The 20,731-nt window shown below is 47.8% G+C and overlaps 1 protein-coding gene across 2 annotated transcripts in view; it reads left to right on the plus strand.

The window, feature by feature from the left end:
* The window catches only part of LOC126537071 (cytochrome P450 3A1-like), a 62,552-nt gene extending 59,605 nt beyond the window's left edge, over positions 1 to 2,947 (plus strand). For both annotated transcript variants that reach the window (XM_072287818.1, XM_050184206.3), the window contains exon 14: positions 2,798 to 2,947. In XM_072287818.1, the coding sequence (XP_072143919.1) occupies positions 2,798 to 2,896 (99 nt within the window). In that variant the 3' untranslated portion in view covers positions 2,897 to 2,947. The remainder of the gene's footprint in view (positions 1 to 2,797) is intronic.
* Positions 2,948 to 20,731: the final 17,784 nt, after the last annotated feature.

The raw sequence follows: 20,731 nt of genomic DNA on the forward strand, positions 1-20,731 counted from the left end.
TTGTACTTCGAACTTTTCCGTTACCTAAATAAGGCAGTAACCACAGAAATAAAACTATTAGTGCGTAATTTTATACGTTTTCCCTCGCCTATTATAGTGTAACGGCGAAAGCCTAATTCTTTATTGAACTGAAATAAAATGCTTGCATCGCTGCAACTATGTATCGTCAAGTTTCACTTGAGTTGGCAGTAAAATTTATGAGTAAAATGGGTTCAGCAGTGAAATGACCTGTACCGCAGGCTTTTTAAGATATAATTAATTAATTATGGAGTTTTACATGCCAAAACCACGATCAGATTATCAGACACGCCGTGGTGGTGGACTCCGGAAATTTGGACCAACTGGGGTTCTTTAACGTGCGCATAAATCTAAGTACACGGGTGTTTTCGCATTTCGCGCCCATCGAAAATGCGGCTACCGTGGCCGGCATTCGATCCTGCTAACTCGTGCCTAGCAGCCCAACACCATAGCCACTAAGTAACCACAGCAGGTAGACTTTCGAAGAGGGAAACACTCAGACTACTTATATGTATGTTTTGTATACACTCTGTTGCACACCTCATTGCTTCCGTGAATGAAAACACTCTTCAAGAACAGCAGACACTCCGGACACTATTTTGAAAAGGCCACAAGACGACCATTTTGTTTGCTTCTGTGATTGGCTGGAGAGGTAACAAAACCCCGCTTGGCCGGTCCGTGTGCGTCGGTTGCGAAGTGCAGTTTTTTTTTTTTTTTTTTTAAGTTGTATGCTACTAGAGAAATCTTAATTTTACACTTTCGCTTGTTTACTTGTTCTTGGCAGTGTTCTTCCTGCGCTTCTCCCGCACAAGTGCATTTGATGTGGTTTCTTGTTTGCCAAGTAAAGGAGAGGTGTAACTCCACAGGCGTACCTGTGAGATTCACCTTAGTTCATTTCTTTTTTGCGGGTTTACGCGTCATTATGACGAATGGCGGGCGTTACTAATATTTGTACTAGAAAAGGTAACCGCCCCCAATTGCATTGGAAAGTTACCTTCTGTTGCCCCCCCCCCCGAAATAAATTCCTGGGTACGTGCCTGTCACCTACGTGTGTGCTCACACCACATACGGGCGAGTGAACTGCTGTGGCGCCGTCAGCAAACGTCGTCTTCTTCGTGATTACTACTAGTAGCTCGTTTCAAGTGCAGTACGGCATGTAATAAGAACAGTATTCATTAAGAGCTATAGGTAAAATGTCCGCCACTTCTATTCATTGACGTTACAGAATGAAATCTGGGAAATCTTAAACATCAGAGACAATATTGCGATTTTTGTACGTCGCGTCCATAGAAGAACATGTAAACGAAGGCAACGCGCCGGTCGCGTCATCTGTCGCGCTGCGGCGAAAACTGCATTTTCTCCTCGCCCGAGCGTGACTTTAACGCGCCGCCCGCGCGCGTTGTCGCGGCCTAGCAGATTCCTCAAATACTTCGTTCTCCGTGGGTTAGGTTATATTTAGATGAGGTTATGTTAGATTAGCGTAAAAGGCGTTAGGTTGACTCAGCGTACTCCCAGAACGGTGGCAAGGAAAACGAGCGTCACCGGCGGCCTTTCAGCCACTCGTGTTTAACCGCGGTTTCTAAGGTGCTGTGCCTTCTTGATTTTCAATATGTGCGACCCGGCCTCCACTACAATCCCTTCTACTCCCACGGGAAAATCAGCTATGTTATTCTGAAGGTGGAGAGCCGTAAGGCGTGAAAAAGTATAATCTGGCACGGCTGACTCAGCATTAGCGCCGCAGGCGCGAGAGAGTCTCTGACACAGTGATTACCAAATGGGGCGTCAATGCCCACTGCTTCACCTGTTTCAGCGCGCCGGCAGCCAGCGTTCGAGCGTAAGCAAACTCGACCCCGCTCCGCAATGCCATCGCGCCTAGGGACAAACGCATACAACACGAGCAAAGAAACTTCTCCGTAGTGCCTAGGCAGAGCCAGATATTCAAGGAGCAAAAGCCCCCATATTTCCTCTCTCGCACGCACTATTACCCGCACATGCACACAAACGTCTGGCGCCTCCGGAAACGCCACGCCTCGTTGTACTTCCTAGCAATTGTAAAGTCACTACCGGGTTTGCGTCTGACGATTGAAAGGCCGAGCGCCGTGCGAAAAGTACGGAGCAGCAACGCAAGCGGCAGCCGGCTGAACGCGAGTCAACTGACCCCGAAGTCGTCGGCAAGCACTGGGCTCGAGCTGAACAAGATCGTCAGAAGGCCCGAAGACCGTGGTAGATAGATTGCAACAATGTGCGTGTGTGAGGCAACACGGCATGGCTTAGAGACGTCGGAACAGCACTCATACGTTTGCGCGTAATCCATGTTCACCATTAGAAACGTCACTGTAATATTTTATCTACTCATGCTAGGTGCCGCGCCCAGCATGGTGCGTACACCCCTTCCCTTTAGCGTTGACAATTGTGACTGCATTAGATCGGCTGATCGTTCAACCGCATTTAGAACAGTGCCAACGGCACTGCAGCTACAGTGTCATGAGTGTACGACATGATAGACTAGAGGTGCTATTATGGACATTTTCAAGTTGTACCGTACTGCTGAATACTGTAATACCGACATATTGAGCCAATCGGAGAGGCTGTAGCTGGCCTCTGTGCCAATATGGGCATAATACATGGCGGAATTCGACACTCCGCCGAATAACACCAGTATAAAGTAGCAGAATTAGGATGTCACACTAGGACAAAGCCTACTGCAGGAAACGTCATAATCTGGGTTACTGATGTGGAAGAGAGTAACGAATTTCCTTATTTTGAATATTCTATACAGGGAACCATGGAGATTGGGCAGTACGCCATGGTGTCGACACCCGCTAATGGTCCTTGGATCTTGCTGCACAGTTTGGCGAACGAGAACCTCGCAAGCTAAACTTCGAAGTGAACCATGTAAATAGCCAAATAAATTTTTCACGGAAAGCGATTGGCGAGCCGAATGATCATGCAACAATATATCACGAACGAAAAGTAGTCGATATGATCTTTCATTAGGAATTTCTAGATGGCACATATACTTCTTTGTGTTAACAGTGCAAAACGTAGAAGGGACACGAGACGAGAAGATGACGCCAGAAGTGCTTCCTTTCAACAACGTTTATTTGAAAAAAAAAAAACACGGCTTCTTATATATTTGCCCGCACGTGTCACAAACGCGTCATTGCACATCATGTGAAATACGCAGTTTTTCGCAATCAAGATAATGATTGCACTTGCTAAAGCTCAAGTTCTTTTTATTTTGTTAGCAACAAGAACAGCGTGCCAATACATTGCTCCCGAAGTCTGGCAATCTTGGCTGCCTCAATAATTTTCCGAACCAGCAGGTTATTGTGCTTTTTTGAGCACTTCAAAGCGTCTGAATTCTGTGGCACAAGCTTTGTCGTTGAAAGTCAGGGCTTGTGATCTCGTCTTTTCGTCTCGTGTCGGTTCTTCGTTTTGCGCTGTTAACACTAGGATGGAAAAACAACAAGCCCAAGTTGCTATTCTAACATCATCATCATCATCAGCCTGGTTACGCCCACTGCAGGGCAAAGGACTCTCCCATACTTCTCCAACTACCCCGGTCATGTACTAATTGTGGCCATCCGCCCACCTTTATACTTACTGCCGCCCCCTGCTACGCTTCCCTTCCCTTGGAATCCAGTCCGTAACCCTTAATGACCATCGGTTATCTTCCCTCCTCATTACATGTCCTGCCCATGCCCATTTCTTTTTCTTGATCTCAACTAATATGTCATTCACTAGCGTTTGTTCCCTCACCCAATCTGCTCTTTTCTTATCCCTTAACGTTACACCCATCACTCTTCTTTCCATACCTCGTTGCGTCGTCCTCAATTTAAGTAGAACCCTTTTCGTAAGCCTCCAGGTTTCTGCCCCGTAGGTGAGTACTGGTAAGACGCTGCTATTATACACTTTTCTAACATATCTACTGCTAAATACTAAGTGTTTGCCAGTTGAATCATTACAGACACAAAATTTTTGTGCTACAGTGAAAGTCTTGCCGTGATAGGAGGTTTGATGAAAATAGACACAGAAATGAAATATGAGTGGAAATGCCCCTTTAAGTATAACAGAGAGCTTTAGATTAGGGAACGCAAGCAGCCTGCGTGCGCAAGTACTAGGGGCTACGGTACTGCGCATGCGCAGAACCTTACGCCTGCGTCTGCGCATGGGCCCTAGTACTTGAGTACGCAGGCCGCTTGCTTCTAGCACTCAAAACTCTCTATAGTGTACTGGGCCACAGTGGCGTCATAGATATTTGTGTCTATTTGTGTAAAGAAGACTCCATCTAGCAAGACAACATTTGAGAAGTCTTTCGGCGTCATAACGGTCCGAATTGAACATAATAGTTTATATCTACATTTGTGTTGCTTGATTCTAGTATGGCGCCTGCTACATGGACCTCACGGGGGTGTGCAGCATAAATAAATAAATAAATAAATAAATAAACACGTTTCCGCGCGGAAATCAAGAAGGGGATGTTTCAAGAATTGGTGAATCAAGAATTGGGCTTCATACAAAAATCTTTAATATGTCGTTAATAGTGTGGGCGAAATGAGATTTGTTCGTCGCTTTAGAGTCGTCCAATAACATTTGTGGGCTGTTTCACCAGCCACGTAAGTAGGGGCACATAGATCCGATATCCGCGAGTCAGTTGCTCTCAATTTCTGATAACAATACACGTTCTCTGTGTGAGAACCGTACCATTAGAAACATGGCGATACGAGGCGACCCATGGGGTCGCCCCTTATCCTTAAGATGGCTTGCGAAAACCTGGTTAGAAATAAATCGTTTAACGAGGCGTAAGCCCAATATTACGCTACTCTCGAGTGCACACGATATTGCAATAACTCAAATCCAGTATCCATGCGGGTCTCAAGGCCGTGCTATATACCAGCGGAGGGAGTAGGAACCCATTTTGGTCAACTCCTAGCGGAAAACTCCTTGCAAGTGCGTATTAAAGGAGGCGCCATTCTCCACCCGCTGTAAGAGTTGTCGGACGATCTCGCCGCTGCCACCAGTTGTAAGGGTTGTAGGTCGTAGGGAGGAACTTGGGAGGACAGGACTAGGCGATCAGGATTTATTTACAGTAATTACAGACGAAGCATGCAGCATGTGAGCACGATCACAGAGCACACTGACGAGCACACCCTAGCAGCGACAAACAGCCGCTTATAATACCTCCGTGCTCCCTGGATCCCTAGGTGAGGGAAACGTTCGAATCATCGTACCCGAGCCGCCTTTCAGCGGGAGGGCATACACACACGCGTGCGCGCTGGTTTCACTGCCCCCACCAAGGTGAGACGGGCTTCGGAGAACTCGGGGCTTACGGCTTGAAAGGCGCGTGGGGAGGTGCCGCCAATTACCTTCCCTCGAGAACTCCCCCGCTCACGGCAGACCAGGTCGGCGGTGGCGGGTTCAGTAACAGAGCCTGGTTCGTCGATCGCGTCTCAGCATTCTGGCGACGAAAGGTCGCTGACTCGGCGTATTGTCCTTCGCTCACAGTACACTTAGTGGCGCCGTTTGGCTAGAGGATGACGGTGGCTTCCCAGAAAACGCCAGCCCTGCTGCTGCAGCTGGCTGAGAAACTTTGCATGTTGGCACCTCGGCAGGCCATTCCTAATAGCTCCTCCATGGCCCGGAAAATCTCGACTGGCCAGTGCTGACAACCGCTGGGCAGAAAGAGAATGGCTGGCGAGCAAGAAGATGGCTTTGCTCTCTGCAATCCCTGCGCACTTGGAATGCCTTAAACCATCTTACAACAACCGGCACGGAAGAGTCGATCCCGGCAACACAAAATCACTCAGCGTGCAAACACCCGGAATTAGCTGTTAATCCACCAGGCCTCCTATCAAAATTTCAATGCAAGCCACTCAACTGGGAACCCCAAATTTTGCCCCAAAATTTCGTGCCGCCAAAGCGAGCGTACACGTTCCCCCTGACTTTAACCAGATCTCACTGTCGTGCTGCACAAGAGCAAAGGTTTACGCAGAACCGTGGCATAACTAAACCGAAGGATCTCAAATACCGACACCCAAACATAACTTAAGCAGCCTAACTTCTCGAACAGCCTGTTCTTACCCTATCGCAGTGGCGTACTTATCGCACGTACTGGTGCCACTGAACAGTCTGGTGAACTCCACAGGTACGTAACTGCAATCGCGCTAGCTTTGGGGTCCCTATTCCGAACACGTGCTTGCGTCACACGCAAACGTTCCATCACGCTTACTCACATGTCTTTCTCTAGTCCATACAGGACACGTAACTTAACCGAGCAACTAAACTTGCGTAACTCACGCACACCGCATAACCCTCAAAAAATGCGTCTGCTAATAACTCGTTCCACGCACGCTTATTAGAGAAGTCAAAATACGGCCGCCCTCAACACACGAGCAACTCAGCCATAAACCATCTGCTTCCCTCCGTCTGCACAGGACACGCGCTAATGGAACTACGAACGCTTCTCAGTGCAAATTGTGCACAACTGAAAACCTACACCCTTAACCTTAAAAAATTCGAAAACACTTATAAAGAAAAGGTTAACTAATACACATCGGCGTTACCATAGGCCTCACACGGACAACCTTGACCTTTAGGTTACTCACAAGAAAAGAAAGCCCATCTACTCATTAATTAACAACTCGCGAGATTAAATGTTTACATAATACACCTCTTTCAAACCACGGAGCTTCTCAAACGACAACATAAACAAAGCTCATACCTTATATATTGAAAGAAACTTTAGTCTCAAATCGCAAAAATTTTCTAAATGCTCAAAAACAAAACAAAATAACACGTTTTACTTCTACGGAAGCTCTCTTGGCCTCTCGTTCCAAACGTTTACATCTGACTCATACTTTTGAGCCGTACTCGAGGTGGTCGCAGTTCAAAAGCTATTCTGGCTACCCAGGAACAACAAAAGGGCCGACACACTATCAGCTCCTTCAACACGTTACAGTTTCTGCGCCAATTTGCGTCCTGGCGCCACGCTTTCATCACGAACTCGACTGACCGCGTCGCGACTCCCTAGCACCTCGTCTCGTCTTGCCACCTTGCGCTCCTTCGCACTACATGCTGCACTCCGAAAAGAACGACAGAACAACGAGGAACGTAACTGCCCCGTGCCCTTTGTCCGCGTCCATGCAGAACATGCATCTCGGTCTCTTTTTGACCGGTGGCTCGAATGTTTTTGATGCGCCAACATCGTCAACGACGACTGCACCTTTCTTTTCTTCGCGCCCTGCCTTTTTGCGTCTGTCGCCGTCTTTGGCTGCACTACATTAGCCACCGCATTCCGATCTTTACAGCGCTTCTTTCTACGGCGCTTTTTCCTTTGAATTCCCTTTCATGCCGCCCTCTCGCGCCTCGTGCTGGCCGGTACACATCTCGTCGGCCCGGATCGCTCTCCTATCCGCACAGTCTGAGTGATTTGCATTTAAATCTACTCTCTCTCTGCCTCGACTGGCGGACAGCTCAACCGACTCTGGAACAATGCAGCAGTCTTTACTCGAGCTATGCAACTCGCGCTCTTGCGAACTGCCCTCTACTGCATTGCCCAGCTCACGCTGTGCATCGGCACACAACCCGTCGGTATCGATCGCTGTCTCACGCGCACAGTCCGAATGATTCCTAATTAAATCATCCCTGTCTTGGCTACCTAGACTGGCGGAGAGCTGCACCGATCCCTGATCCATGCAGTTGTCTTCCCTTGAGCTACGGAGCTCGCAATCCTCCGAACTGCCCTCAACTGCATCGTCCAGCTGGCCCTTCGGCATGCTGATCTGACTCGACATGGGTGCCCACGTCTGTCGAGTCAGCAGTACTCTGTATCTCGCTAACGACCTCGTCAAGATTAGATGCGACGCACACGCGCGGTGACTGTGCCAATTCATTCACAGCTGGCCTAGCTGTCTCTACAATGCTCTGTTGGCACAGCACCTCGTCGCTCTCATTACAGCCTTTAACGGCCTCTGTTGCTACTAACGCATCGTTAGCTGCTAGCACTTCGACTTCACCTATGAACGTGCTGCTAATCTCACAGGTACTACTACTCTCCTCCGCTTTCGACTGAAATCTGCTGTCGACTTCCTCCCATTTTCGCTGCGTCCGGCCTACAGATTTCTCAAGCCGCTGTTGACTTCGTGAGTTTAACTGCTGAAAATCTTGTATGTGTTTGTTCACTGCTGCCATTTCTTTTTCAGGCTTCTCCCGTTTTTGCTCACGCTCTTGGCGTTCTTGCCTAATTGATTCCCGTTCCTGTCTTTTACTTAGAATTCATTTGCCCATTGGTTCTATGAATTTCAAATCATTGTCGCTTTCGAGAATGGTCTTACGAATCTCTTATTCTGTCAAGTCTTCCTCTACGTCTATCATGAGCTCTTCACACAACCACAACAGGTCAGTTCCCGTAAAATACAATAGGACCATGGTCGCTACTTTAAGCTTTGGCACTGCTGTCGCACAACACTTGCTGCGATATCCACGCAAATCAGAATACAAGTAAAAGATCCCAGCGAATCAAATCTACACACACAGAGAGGTCGAAGCCTGGTAAATCTTACAGCCAAAACCAAACGCTTACCCACTGAAGCAGCACCATATCACCGGTCCTTCTCCGCCGTATCCAGTCAGTTGCAAGAGGTGGTCAGTCCCAAGTGGCCTCCAACTTGATCGAGATACCGGTCGGTCGCCATGTGCCAACGTCCGTGAGCTGCCGTTGCTGTCTACGAGTCGTAGGCTGATCTCACCGCTGCGCTGCCATTCAGTTGTAAGGGTTTTAGGTCGATGCCACCACTGCCACCAGTTGTAAGGATTGTAGGTCGTAGGGAGGAACTTGGGAGGACAGGACTAGGCGAGCAGTATTTATTTACTGTAATTTACATTAGAACATGAGATACATTTACACAGTCTAGCGTGATTCCCAAATGGGGCACGCAAGACGAAGCATACAGTATGCGAGCACGAGCACACTGCTCACGAGCACGATGACAGAGGACACTGACGAGCACACCCTAGCAGTGACAAACAGCCGCTTATAATACCTCCGTGCTCCTTAGATCCCTAGGTGAGGGAAATGTTCTAGCATCGTAGCCGAGCCGCCTTTGAGCGGGAGGGCTTACACACAGACGTACGCACTGGTTTCACTGCCCCCACCGAGGTGAGACGGGCTTCGCTGAACTCGGGGCTTGCGGCTTGAAAGGCGTGTGGGGAGGTGCCGCCAATTACCTTCCCTCGAGAACTCCCCCGCTCACGGCATACGAGATCGGCGGTGGCGGGTTCAATAACAAAGCCTGGTTCGTCGATCACGTCTCAGCATTCCGGCGACGAAGGGTCGCTGACTCGGCGTATTGTCCTTCGCTCCCAGTAAACTTAGTGGCGCCGTTTGGCTAGAGGATGACGGTGGCTTCCCAGAAAACGCCAACCCTGCTGCTGCAGCTGGCTGAGAAACTTTGCATGTTGGCACCTCGGCAGGCCATTCCTAACACCGCCTCAACCTCAAAATGAATCTCCTGGCCGATTTTCACAAGTGAAAGAGAAATGCAAGTATAAGCAGTTACGCATTTATTTTTCTTCTGCAAGAGGTACACTCGCGCTTACTAGCAAAGAAACTAATTTCCCCAACATATTGTCACAGGCAGGCAACTGAACGATAGGAAGTTCACGAGGGTTGCAATGTGGGCTTGTTGGTAATGTATCTTTAAGGGGTGTACGGTAGCGCGATTAAAAGAGGGGACAAAAGAAGATACAAAGGCACCCAAACAGCTCTGTTTGTGTCCTTTGTGTTTGCTTTTATCCCGTATTTTAATCGCGCTACCGTACGCCCATTAAACGTTATGGTCGCATAAGTCTTTGCGCCTATCTGGCAAGAGTGCATAGCATCATTATCGCGGTATCTTATTCCCTCGATACAAGCAAGGCAATTTTATTTTGAAGCCACGCAAAACGACCACGTTCGAGTCAACAGCGAATTGCCACGGGTGCACGGTCGGCAAACAGAAATGTCGGGCCAATTTTTGTTCTCATTCAAAGGAGGAGTACCACGGGCGAGCCAAGTTCATTCCCTAAATCGATGATCTGAGAGCCTGCGAGTGCCGCTTCTAAAACCATCTGACACCGATCAACAGTGTACCGACCTTGCAACTTGTCCTACCAAGGCACGTTGCCAAGGGTAGCTTTAACCCTCTGCCTCCCGCCTTTGAACTTTACGTAAAAGATTTGTGAAAGGCGCATATCCATATACTAAAAGGGCCGTCACAGATCTAGAAGGCGAGAAGGATTATGCATAACCTATTTCACGAGGACTGTCGACGGTGATGCGATTAGCAAAGATTAGCGTTTATTCTTTCGCTGATTACAGTGTCTCCGAAACCGGCCTATAGTCTGTAGACTATCTCCCGGATTTGGCCACAGTTAAGTGGTGCAGACAACCGGCCACGCAAGGCAGGAGAAGTCATGTTTATTTAATATCGGTAATGGTAATCCTGAGACTTTCACTGCTTCGGCTATATAGGATATACACGGTCTCTGGTATCAACCCGCATAGCTTTGGCCCTCTCTTGGCAAAGTCGCCAATGAACACGACGGCGTGACGATGACTGCGTGACGACGACGCAAGGCCGACAACTAAAATATGAAGACTGAATGACGTCGATTGAATGGCAAGGGCGGGATGACGACATCAGTATGACGACAACGACACGAAGATTCTGAAATGATGAGGATGGCAGAACGAGAACAGTGTGACGACGCTGGGCATGAAGAAAATGGGAAGACGGCAGTGAAGTACGACGACGGGACAACAACATCCAGATCACAAAGCTGGAATGACGATAATGGCAGAACAATGACGAGAATGGTAGAAGAACGGGTGCATGAGAGCGACTGTGTGACGACAATATAATGACGACGATGGCATGACAACGGCGACATAATTACGATTAAATGGCAACAGCAAGAATTCAGTACAATGGCGGAGACACAATGATGTCAGTGGAACGTCGTAGGCAGTATAATGACGATGACGTGACGACATTGGGTTTGGGTTAACGGTTCAGAATTGATGAAGATGGCCAAATGGCAACGTTACGATGACGGCATGACGTGAATCAAATGACGAATTTTGAATGACAACGACGGAACGAGCACGTCAGCACGGCGACGGTATTGTAGTGCAATCATCACGCCATCTAACCGTCGAATAATATTATGCCTCTTAGGCGTGCAAATACGTTGTCGCATCAATGAATAAACTACTATATGTATTTAACTGAGGTTGAACCCTCATCTGTGACTGTGCGGACTGTGCGAATGTCGCACCAGCCTGTGCGACATTTCGCGTTTTTTTTTTCGGTGCTTTAAAAACGATGCTGTTACAGAATGACGGATCACAGCTGAACATGAATATTTAATCCATGTTTGATGCTCCTTCACAAGTTTACTTGGACGCATAATCAGCTAGACGCCGTTTATGTAATAACACGTACGTAATATCAAACCTGACGTATAAGGAGAGGCAAACATGAAGTGTTTGTTACATTTCTTTAATTTCTATTTCAAACAGAGGGTACTTGTTCTGGGTATGAAGTGTCCTAGTATGTTTTGTAATATATATACGGGAAAGCAGCTTGTTGTACGGACCACTGCTGCCTCCTGCCCCCTCCGAAAATAAATACTGGCTTCGTGCCTGGCTGCTTGAATGAGGGAATTCGGGACTGCAGGCTGGTTGGAGCTGTATTCTAAGATAGCCGGGTAAGCCACCTCGAGCTCATGCCAAGCAATTCGCGTAACGTTGTCGCAGCTGCTCAAAGGCCAAGAAACTTCGGCCCAATATCGTCAGTGTATTATGTAGTACGGTTCCATAGCAATATAAGGAAATCATCTGCAAAGAAGCGCACCAAAGCTTTTATGTTACCTGCAATGTCTGGATAATATATACTATGAAGAGGCGACTGCTGGTAAGACTGTTCCTTGTGGTACTCCCTATGAAACGTCGACCCAGTTGGATCGTTGGCGTTCTGTTTCAACAAATTGGCGTCGACAGGAAAGGTTAGCTTTTATCAAGTGCTACCGGACCTAAGAATTTATTCAACCTTGCTCACTAGTTTACGATGTGCTTCTCCGTTAAAGGCTTTCAATAGATTAGGAAATATTCATTTCATACATACTCGTGTTATGTATAAAGTAGATGAATTCCATATATAATCATTCAGAGTCCGTGGAAGACGTCAAGAACGAGAGAGAGAGGAAGTGTATTAAACATACAGAAAAGATTTTTGCCTGTGACAAACTATTCCAGGCTGCTGAAGGGGAATGAAAGAGTCATAAGGTGTGACGGTGAGGGAAAAGGACGTGCATGAATGCGGTCATTTGACATACGGTCATATCACAGCCGTCAGTCACAAGTGCACATGAATATTAAGGCGTAAGTAAGCCTTTAGTGGCTCATGAGTGTACGGGTGCAATCCCTGGTGGAAGCAGGAAAGCGGTGATCACCCGCGAGGGGAGCAAGGAGAGGAGGCGCCATGCCAGTAGCGCTGGGCGAGTGGGCGCTTGGGAGGGCGCGGACAATCGCGATGGGGTGCGTGCACATCGGCAACAAACCTTGCAGCCAACCTGTGATTGCATCCCATGCTCGCGGCTATGGCGGCGTCCGCTCGTAGAACAGTTCAGACAACAGCTACCGAGGTATTCATAGATTGGCTTTCGCCTATTTCAATTTAGCTCAGCGAAGTGCCCATAGATTTTTCCGAAGCATCCGCATTGAGATGGAATGGAGTCGCGACAGCATGCTTGGCCTACAACGACACAGCGCAAAAGGACAGCGGTCAACAATCACGAAGCTGCAGCGTAGCCGAAAAAGAAGCAGGCGTCTACGAAGCGCTCTCCCGAAAGACGTACAGATAGCGCGAATGAAATAATGATAACGCACAAAAAAGGTTTATCTCTCTTTTGCTGCCGAATCAGGAAATTGGCATGGCTAGCCACCTGTCGATATGGCTAGCTGGAGGACACGCTGCGTAACCTGAAAAGCGCAGTTACGGCCACGACAGGACAAGTCGCAGAGGGTTCCATTTGTTCAGTGACGCTTTCTGAAACATTTCTTCTATGTTGAAGTCTTCATTCAGTTGACACGCCTCCACGTCTGTTTAGGCGGGTTCCGCTACGGACTGGCAATCATATTGACGCGCCAGGAAGACGACGACAACATCGGGATTGATGCCCAAAGAAACACGGCGCAACGATATTATCAAGATCATCAAAGCGTGAGATACTCAAACGACCTGTTTTATGTAACACGTCTTGCTGGGCTAGTCGGCTCGTACTTGCAAAATGCGAACACAAGCATCGAGGGGCGCGAGAGAAGAAAGACGACACAGGGCATATGTTAATTCCTGACCCTGATCTCGGCACTCTTCGGTTGGAATTCGGCGCTCTCTTAATATGTTTACGTTTTTGTAGCATTGAACAGTGCAACGTGTGACAATGACAGACTAGACGCATGCTGCGCTTACTTCCAACAAAAATTAAGAAAAAGCGGCCCACTTATGTACAACAGTATACCGAGACAAGAATGACAGGATTTCATTAAAATAAAAAGAATGACAGGACGACAATAGAAAATAGCTTATGAACTACAAAAGAGAAAAATAAGAAGCTTTTCAGGGTTTTCATACATCCACGAGCGTGCTAACTGTAGAAAAATAAATATTCTTTAGTATAGCGATCAACTCTCGGATGTTTGTAGCCACGAAAGTGTACAGCGTCTGGTAAACGCTGATTTGCGGCTCTTTGTGTGCACCCAAGCATTGCGCACGTTTCTTCTCTCATTTTTGCCAAAGCTTTCTTTTAAAAAGCCCCACCCGCTAAATCACCTGAACATACTACATTTCCATCATGCCGTAACAAGGTGCCATGTAGACGATCGGCCGCCACGTTTACCAATGAGCAGTAGGCTTGCAACGAAGCCTAATTCATGGCTCCGTTATTAACTTCTTTGCAGCAGTATTCAATTTGTTCATTCCTTTTCGATTTACTTTGATTAGCTGTCATCTTTCCTGTCAATGACGAGTATTACCAATTGCTAAATCTTAACGCTTCACAGCCACCATAATACGCGTTGTGTCGAACCGCTTATTTCTAGCAGCGTCACATAAGTTGGCAATAGCACTGCAATATGCACCCTTGATGTTACATGAATGGTCTCTATAGTTGCACCGACATCTCCTTGCTATCAAAGATCTCAGTCGCGCTCGCAGTAACGCCGAAATCTGACTTGATATGTGAACTTTGTACGGGTGCAGTGACCTTGGAATGTTTCCGACATGTACTACAGGTGTTCTACGGCTTTTATCTGACGCATCCATGCGCCACAATTCACAGAGGCACTAGCAACATATAGCGCAAAGAATGCGACGAAGTTTGTGTCACCCTTGTGTTACCCAACAGCGATAACGCACCTTCAAAGAAAAACAGAACTGAAGGTCATAGCAGGTCCTCCTCACGTAGGATCAATAGAGAGATAACCTTATGGGTGGCGTCAGGACGTCCGAAGAAAAGAACGATGACATGTTCTAAGCGTCGCAGCCTTCCCGTGCTAGAACGACGTTTTGTGATCATCGTATCTTGTTTTGTCTTGCGCGCAGGCTAACGGAACCAAGAGACGACATCCCATGCCTTGTGGAACTCAAGGAGACCGCAGACGACAGTATGTGGGTGACGGCGACCTTTCTCGCTCTTGTGTCGATGGCTACAGCTTGCCTGCTCATGTAAGTTAGTCTATCGCATCAACAAACGTAATACCTTACGCCTGACTTTACGTGCATACAATACCACCACGCTTTATTTAAGCTCCAACAGACGTTTCAAGAATCTCAGGGAGGCAATAGGGCGATTAGGCATGTTCAGGTGCATCCCATTACAGATCGCAATGTCGAGGTTGCTAATTAAAAAAAAAATCAGCAATTATCTTTTATAAATGGCTCTCTGTGAGATACAAGGTTCAATTTTCGAAATTAAAGATGATAAGTGATGAAGTCATGACTGCTTATCATAAATGATACGAATAGCACCACCTTTGGTAAATCCGTCCGATAGGTCTGCTAAAAATGCATTGGCGTTCCAGTTAAAGTCGCCTTTAACTGCTAAAGAGACGCTTTTAGAACACTGTGAAGTAGAAGGCTAATAAATATTGCAGTACATTTTAAAGATATATATTCAAAGACTGGTACTAGCTTTAGAAGTTCTGGTAAGCAAAAGTGTTTGGCTTCAATTTCGCCATATGAGCGCTTGCAATGATGTTAAAGATAAAAGCTTATTTAGGTAATATTTCTTATTGTTTTTCTGTTCAGTGCGTGTTGCAGTGAGAGTAATGTCCGCCTCTTCACGGAATCTACATGAGCTGGTCGGTTTTCACTTTATTCTCTATGTAATTAAGAAGTGTTCCATATACAGGGTGTTTCAACCAACTTTAGCCATAGTTTAAAAATATGCCAGCGCACTCTAAGATGACGCGACCAAATCCATGTTGCTCATTTTTGTATTAAGTATGTCACGCTGTTTTTGTATTTTGCTTAATTAGATAATTATTCAACATTAACTATCCAACTTATGAAGCAACGAAGCTGGGAAAGAAATTCCACTCAAAAAGTTCCAGAGCAGTTTGCAAAACGTCCGATTAAACACTTTCTAACTTTCTATGTATTAGGCATTAATCTTTTCCCGCTTACTGCAGACGCCCGCGAAATGCAAAAAAAAAAATGATACCACGTGAAATGTCCGTTTGCGCGCCGTAATTTCAGCGCTCCCAAACGCTACGCGTACAAACGAACGTAGCAATTAGGCGGATGTGTTGCCGCTGCGCCTGCTTATCGCTATCATGAACCACCGCGAGGGAACCCATCGGTGGCGTAAATAGACCAGCCAAAGCCCGCGTCACGGCCCTGACGCCTTTTAAGCGGCAGCACACCCTGCTAGGTGCTATGTTAGTTTGTGCGAGAAATGTTTGGGAGCGCTGCAATCACGATGCACAAGCGGGCTCGTCACTGGCTATATATATATTTTTTTGGCACTTCCTGGGCATCTGCAGTAAGCGATAAAACACTAATACTTAATAGACAGAAAGAAACAAACTGTTTATTCGGATGTATTGCAAAGCACTCTGCAACTTTCTAACTAAAATTTTTTCCCTAGCTTCGTTGCTTCAGAAGTTGGTTAATTACTCTGGACTAATTGTCTAATTAAGCAAAATTGAAAAAAAATTTCGTGATACTCTACAACAAAAGTGAGGAGCATGCATTTGGCCGCGTCGACTTAGAGTGCATCGGCATATTTTTAAACTGGCTAAAGTTAGCTGAAACAGCCTCTATATTAAAAAAAGTACATCTGGTATAAAGATGACGCTCTGGCATGTATGCGTCATCTTGGCATTGTAGGTAGAGTGTCATACTAATTTCAGTGGGCTTAGCTATTATCCACAAACCATTCAACTATACAGATGGATTCATGCGCCTACACACGGACTTTTCTGCAATCTGGCAGGACTTCATTTAGAGAGAAAATTGTATCTTCTCTTATTATTCGTGTTCCGCGCTAGACATGAACGTTTCTTTAGAGTAGTTAAGTGCGTTGGTTTCAAAACCAATTTAATTTCATCTTGCGATTTACAATGAATAAGTAGGTCTTGGGATTCTAGACTTTAGAACACAGCCTGTAGGAACACACATGTAGATGTGTCGCTAAACCTAGCTGTATTTCTGAATCAACAGCCGCCCCTGTAAGCGCCATGTTGGCACTGCACACAGACATTGGCTGGTATATTTTCTTCTAATCGTCCTCAAAGAGAAATCCAGAAGAAAAAGCACAAGTACAAAGATCATTGAAATACACCTCAAACAAAAACCTATACCCACAGTGCGAACGCTCCGCATACTAGAGATTCACATTCAAGATAATGGTCGCAATCACCACACTATAAACGCGCTAAGACAAACTGCCTACAGCGTAGTTCGCATGATCAGCAGAGTCGCTAGTCGCAGGCATGACATGAAGGAAGAAGACCTACTGTGCTTGACTCAGGCCCTTATCGTCAGCAATGTCACTTACGCAACACCTTACCTCCATCTAACATCACCAGAAAACGTCTGAATAAACGTATTACTACGGAAAGCGTACAAATAAGCAGTCGGCCTTCCTCTGGGCGCGAAAACAACGAAGCTTCTATCCCTGAACATCCACAAACCTTAGATGAACTAACTGAATGACACCAACATGTGCAACGCACGCTTCTCAACCTGAGTAGAACAGGCGCAACAGCTCTTCGAAAATTACAATAGACGTTGACGCCAAACAACGGTCGACAAGTAGTCCTCAAGTCCCTACATCAACAAAGAACACGCACCCGCTTTATCCATTCGGCAAGAGAAAAGCACAAGCCAAATCAATAGAAAGAGGATAAGGGCCTCTCTCCACTGCTCGATGGATAGATGCTGCAAAGTACCCAAATGGGCAGGGCATAATAATCAAAGTGGCAGGACACAGACTCGAGGAACTGGCATCCGCCTCCATTCTAACGCACAACATCGCTACAGCAGAAGAGGCCACCATTGTCCTCAGCATCTCGGCATTGAGACAACATCAGGAAATATACATACTTACAGATTTTCATTCAGCATGTCGAGCCTACGCGAACGGCCATCTGCATAAAGTAGCATGCGATCTCCTCTACCACCTCATCGAAATATTCCGCACCACGGTAATCTGGACACCGGGAAACGAAGCATCAGCGGAAACCATCCTGCATACGCGGTATCTCAAGGTCACTGCAAGTTGGCACTGCGAGAGACGACAGAAGACCCTATTCCAGAAGCACTACACACTTCCTATGGCACTATCGCCTTTCTAGAAGAACGATGCCGCCACCACACCGATGCCGCCACCACACGCAAGGCACGGGCAGTGGGAGGTAGTGCTCACCAGCTCCACATTGGAGGAGCTGATCGCAAGAGCCGAAAGTGCTGCCACCGCTGCTGGGGCCCTGGACTGTGGGCTCCGCCCACCACGCGGACTCGCCCCTCTCCAAGCCACATGAAAATGCAGTTTTCTTTTCTCTCTCTTTCTCTAGTGTGCAGCGTTATTACTATTTGTGCAAGAAAGCTTTCCACTACTGTGGGCTGAAGTATGAGGATTAAGAGCTACCGGCTTTTTACAGCGAAGCTGTTAGCCTCTCGGTGATTGGCATTTTTCGTTTCCGTCAGTGAACAAAAATTATCATCATCAGTCATCACTCATACCCCACCCCTTAAGCAAGCAAAAATGGATTGGCTCATTGGCCTCGCAATGCAGAGCCTACAAGCACTCAGTAAAGTGAAGCGACGAGTGCATACATTCCTTGGAATCACGCATACAATGTACGCAGCAGCATACGTTTCAATAAAGATCAAGCTCAAAACAACCATCTGTCATCATCAGCAATGACTCTCATTCAATAATCAAGCAGAAATGTAGTTCATCAGAAATGCAGTTCAAGGCAGTAATGCACTCCATCATGAATGAGTGAGTGAGTGAAGAAACGTTATTGTAGGTCCAGCGAGGACGCGAACTCGTGGCGCACCCGGCCAGTCTCACGTCGGGACCGGCAGGTCTAGCCCACCGGCTCTCTCGCGGGCACGCCGGACAGCCTTGCTCGTCCAAAGCGGGGCTACGCAAAAGCGAGTCCCACTCCTCCTTGATGAACTTGGAGTATGTCGACCCGCACTCCCAGAGCACGTGCGCTAGAGTGGAGGTCTGCCCGTAGGATGGGCAGGCGTCATTGCGATATACGTCGGGGTAAGCCTCGTGGATAACGGACAGACCTGTGCTGTGCTGGTCTTTAGAAGTCTTAGCGAAACTGCTTGCACCCTAATCAACTTGGGGTGAGGGGGTGGAAAGACCCTGCTGGACATGTAGAAAAATTTAATAATCTCGTTGTGAATAGCGGGAGTGTCCCTGTGGCCGTAGAGAGGAGGGAAGTCAGAGCTCGTTATAGAGGTAGCGCGGGCGGTAAGGTCAAGGGTAGCCTCGTGAGCAGACTCATTGATGTTCGGGGCAGCACCCTCCACCGACCCTACGTGAGCGGGAAACCAGTGAATTGAATGATGTGTGAGAGCATATGGACTCGAACCGCTAAGAAGACGAGCAGCTTGCTTGGCGATGCAGCCCTTGTGAAAAGCCCTAGCTGCCGTTTTGGAATCACTATACATCTCGGATCCACGACCTTCTAGCAGGGCGAGGGCGATGGCGGCTTGCTCGGTGATTCCGGGGTCTGAAGTGCGAATTGAGGCGCTATTGGAAACCTTGCTGCTGGAGTCGACCACAACGACGGCAAAGGTCTTCCCGTCGCTGTACTCCATGGCATCGACGAAGCTTGCTCTAATGTCTTGTTGCTTGATCTGTTTGAGGATGACTGCTGCTCTGGCCTTGCATCTGCCCTCGTTGTGGACGGGATGGACATTTCGGGGCACAGGGGCCACTTCGAACTTGTCTCGAATGCACCTAGGGATCAAGGTACTGACCATGGGGAATACAGCAATGTGGTAACCTAGCTCTTCTAGGTTGTGTTTACCTGCCGCTGTGGAGGCCCGGCGAGTGAGTTGCGCGCGTTTTTGGGCTTCGGCAATCTCCTCGGCGGTGTTATGTGCTCTCAGCTTCAGGAGATCTTCGGTATGGGTCCTGATGGGTAGCCCGAGTGCCCTCTTGACTACTTTGCGGATGAGAGCGTTGAGCTTGTCTCGCTCCGCTCTTAGCCAGTTGTGCATAGAAATCGTGTACGTGAGGTGGCATAGTACGAAGGCATTGATCAGCCTGAGGAGATTGTTTTCCCTTCATGGCGTGGTGCCGGTTTGCGATTCTGCGAACGAGGCGGAAAGCGTTGTCCGTCTTTGCGATGATCTTGCGAAGAGCGGTTCCGTTCCCACCGTTGAATTTGACAAACATGCCCAGGACCCGAATAACGTCGACCCTGGGTATCAACCCCCCCCCCCCCCCCCCCCAAGACGCAAGTGCGAAGACTGATGCTGCTTTTGGAGACTGACTTCCAATCTTTGGGTCTGCCTCCCGTCTCTTTTCTGTAAAGCAGAAGCTCCGACTTGGCAGGGGAGCATCGAAGTCCGGTGGGGCGGAGATATTCCTCGATCACGTCGATCGCCTACTGCATGGCTTCCTCGACTCTGCCCTCGCAGGCGCCGGAGCACCATATGGTGATGTCGTCGGCGTAGATGGTGTGCTTGACGCCCTCGACGCATGCCAACCTCTCGGAAATACCAATCATACAGATGTTAAACAGTGTGGGGGAGATGACGGTGCCCTGAGGAGCGCCCCGCACTCCGAGGGGCACATCTTCGGAGCGGAAGTCTCCAATGTGAAGCTTGGCCTTCCTGTTAGCTAAAAAAGAGCTGACGTAGCTGTCGCACCTGGAACCGAGACCTAGGTGTGAAATGGTATTGACGATGAAGGTGTGGAGCACGTTGTCGAAAGCCTTCTCGAGCTCCAGACCGAGCAGAACCTTGACGTCTCTGGAACGGCCATCCACAATATTATGTTTGATTAGTTTCATGGCATCCTGCGCTCAGAGTCCGGCGCGGAAACCGATCATGTTGTACGTGTAAACCTCGTTGTCTTCGAGGCACCCGTTGAGCCTGTTGAGGACGACGTGCTCCATGACTTTGCCTACGCAGGA

The sequence above is a fragment of the Dermacentor andersoni genome, chromosome 4 (genome assembly GCF_023375885.2).
Source record: "Dermacentor andersoni chromosome 4, qqDerAnde1_hic_scaffold, whole genome shotgun sequence".
Classification (NCBI taxonomy): domain Eukaryota; kingdom Metazoa; phylum Arthropoda; class Arachnida; order Ixodida; family Ixodidae; genus Dermacentor; species Dermacentor andersoni.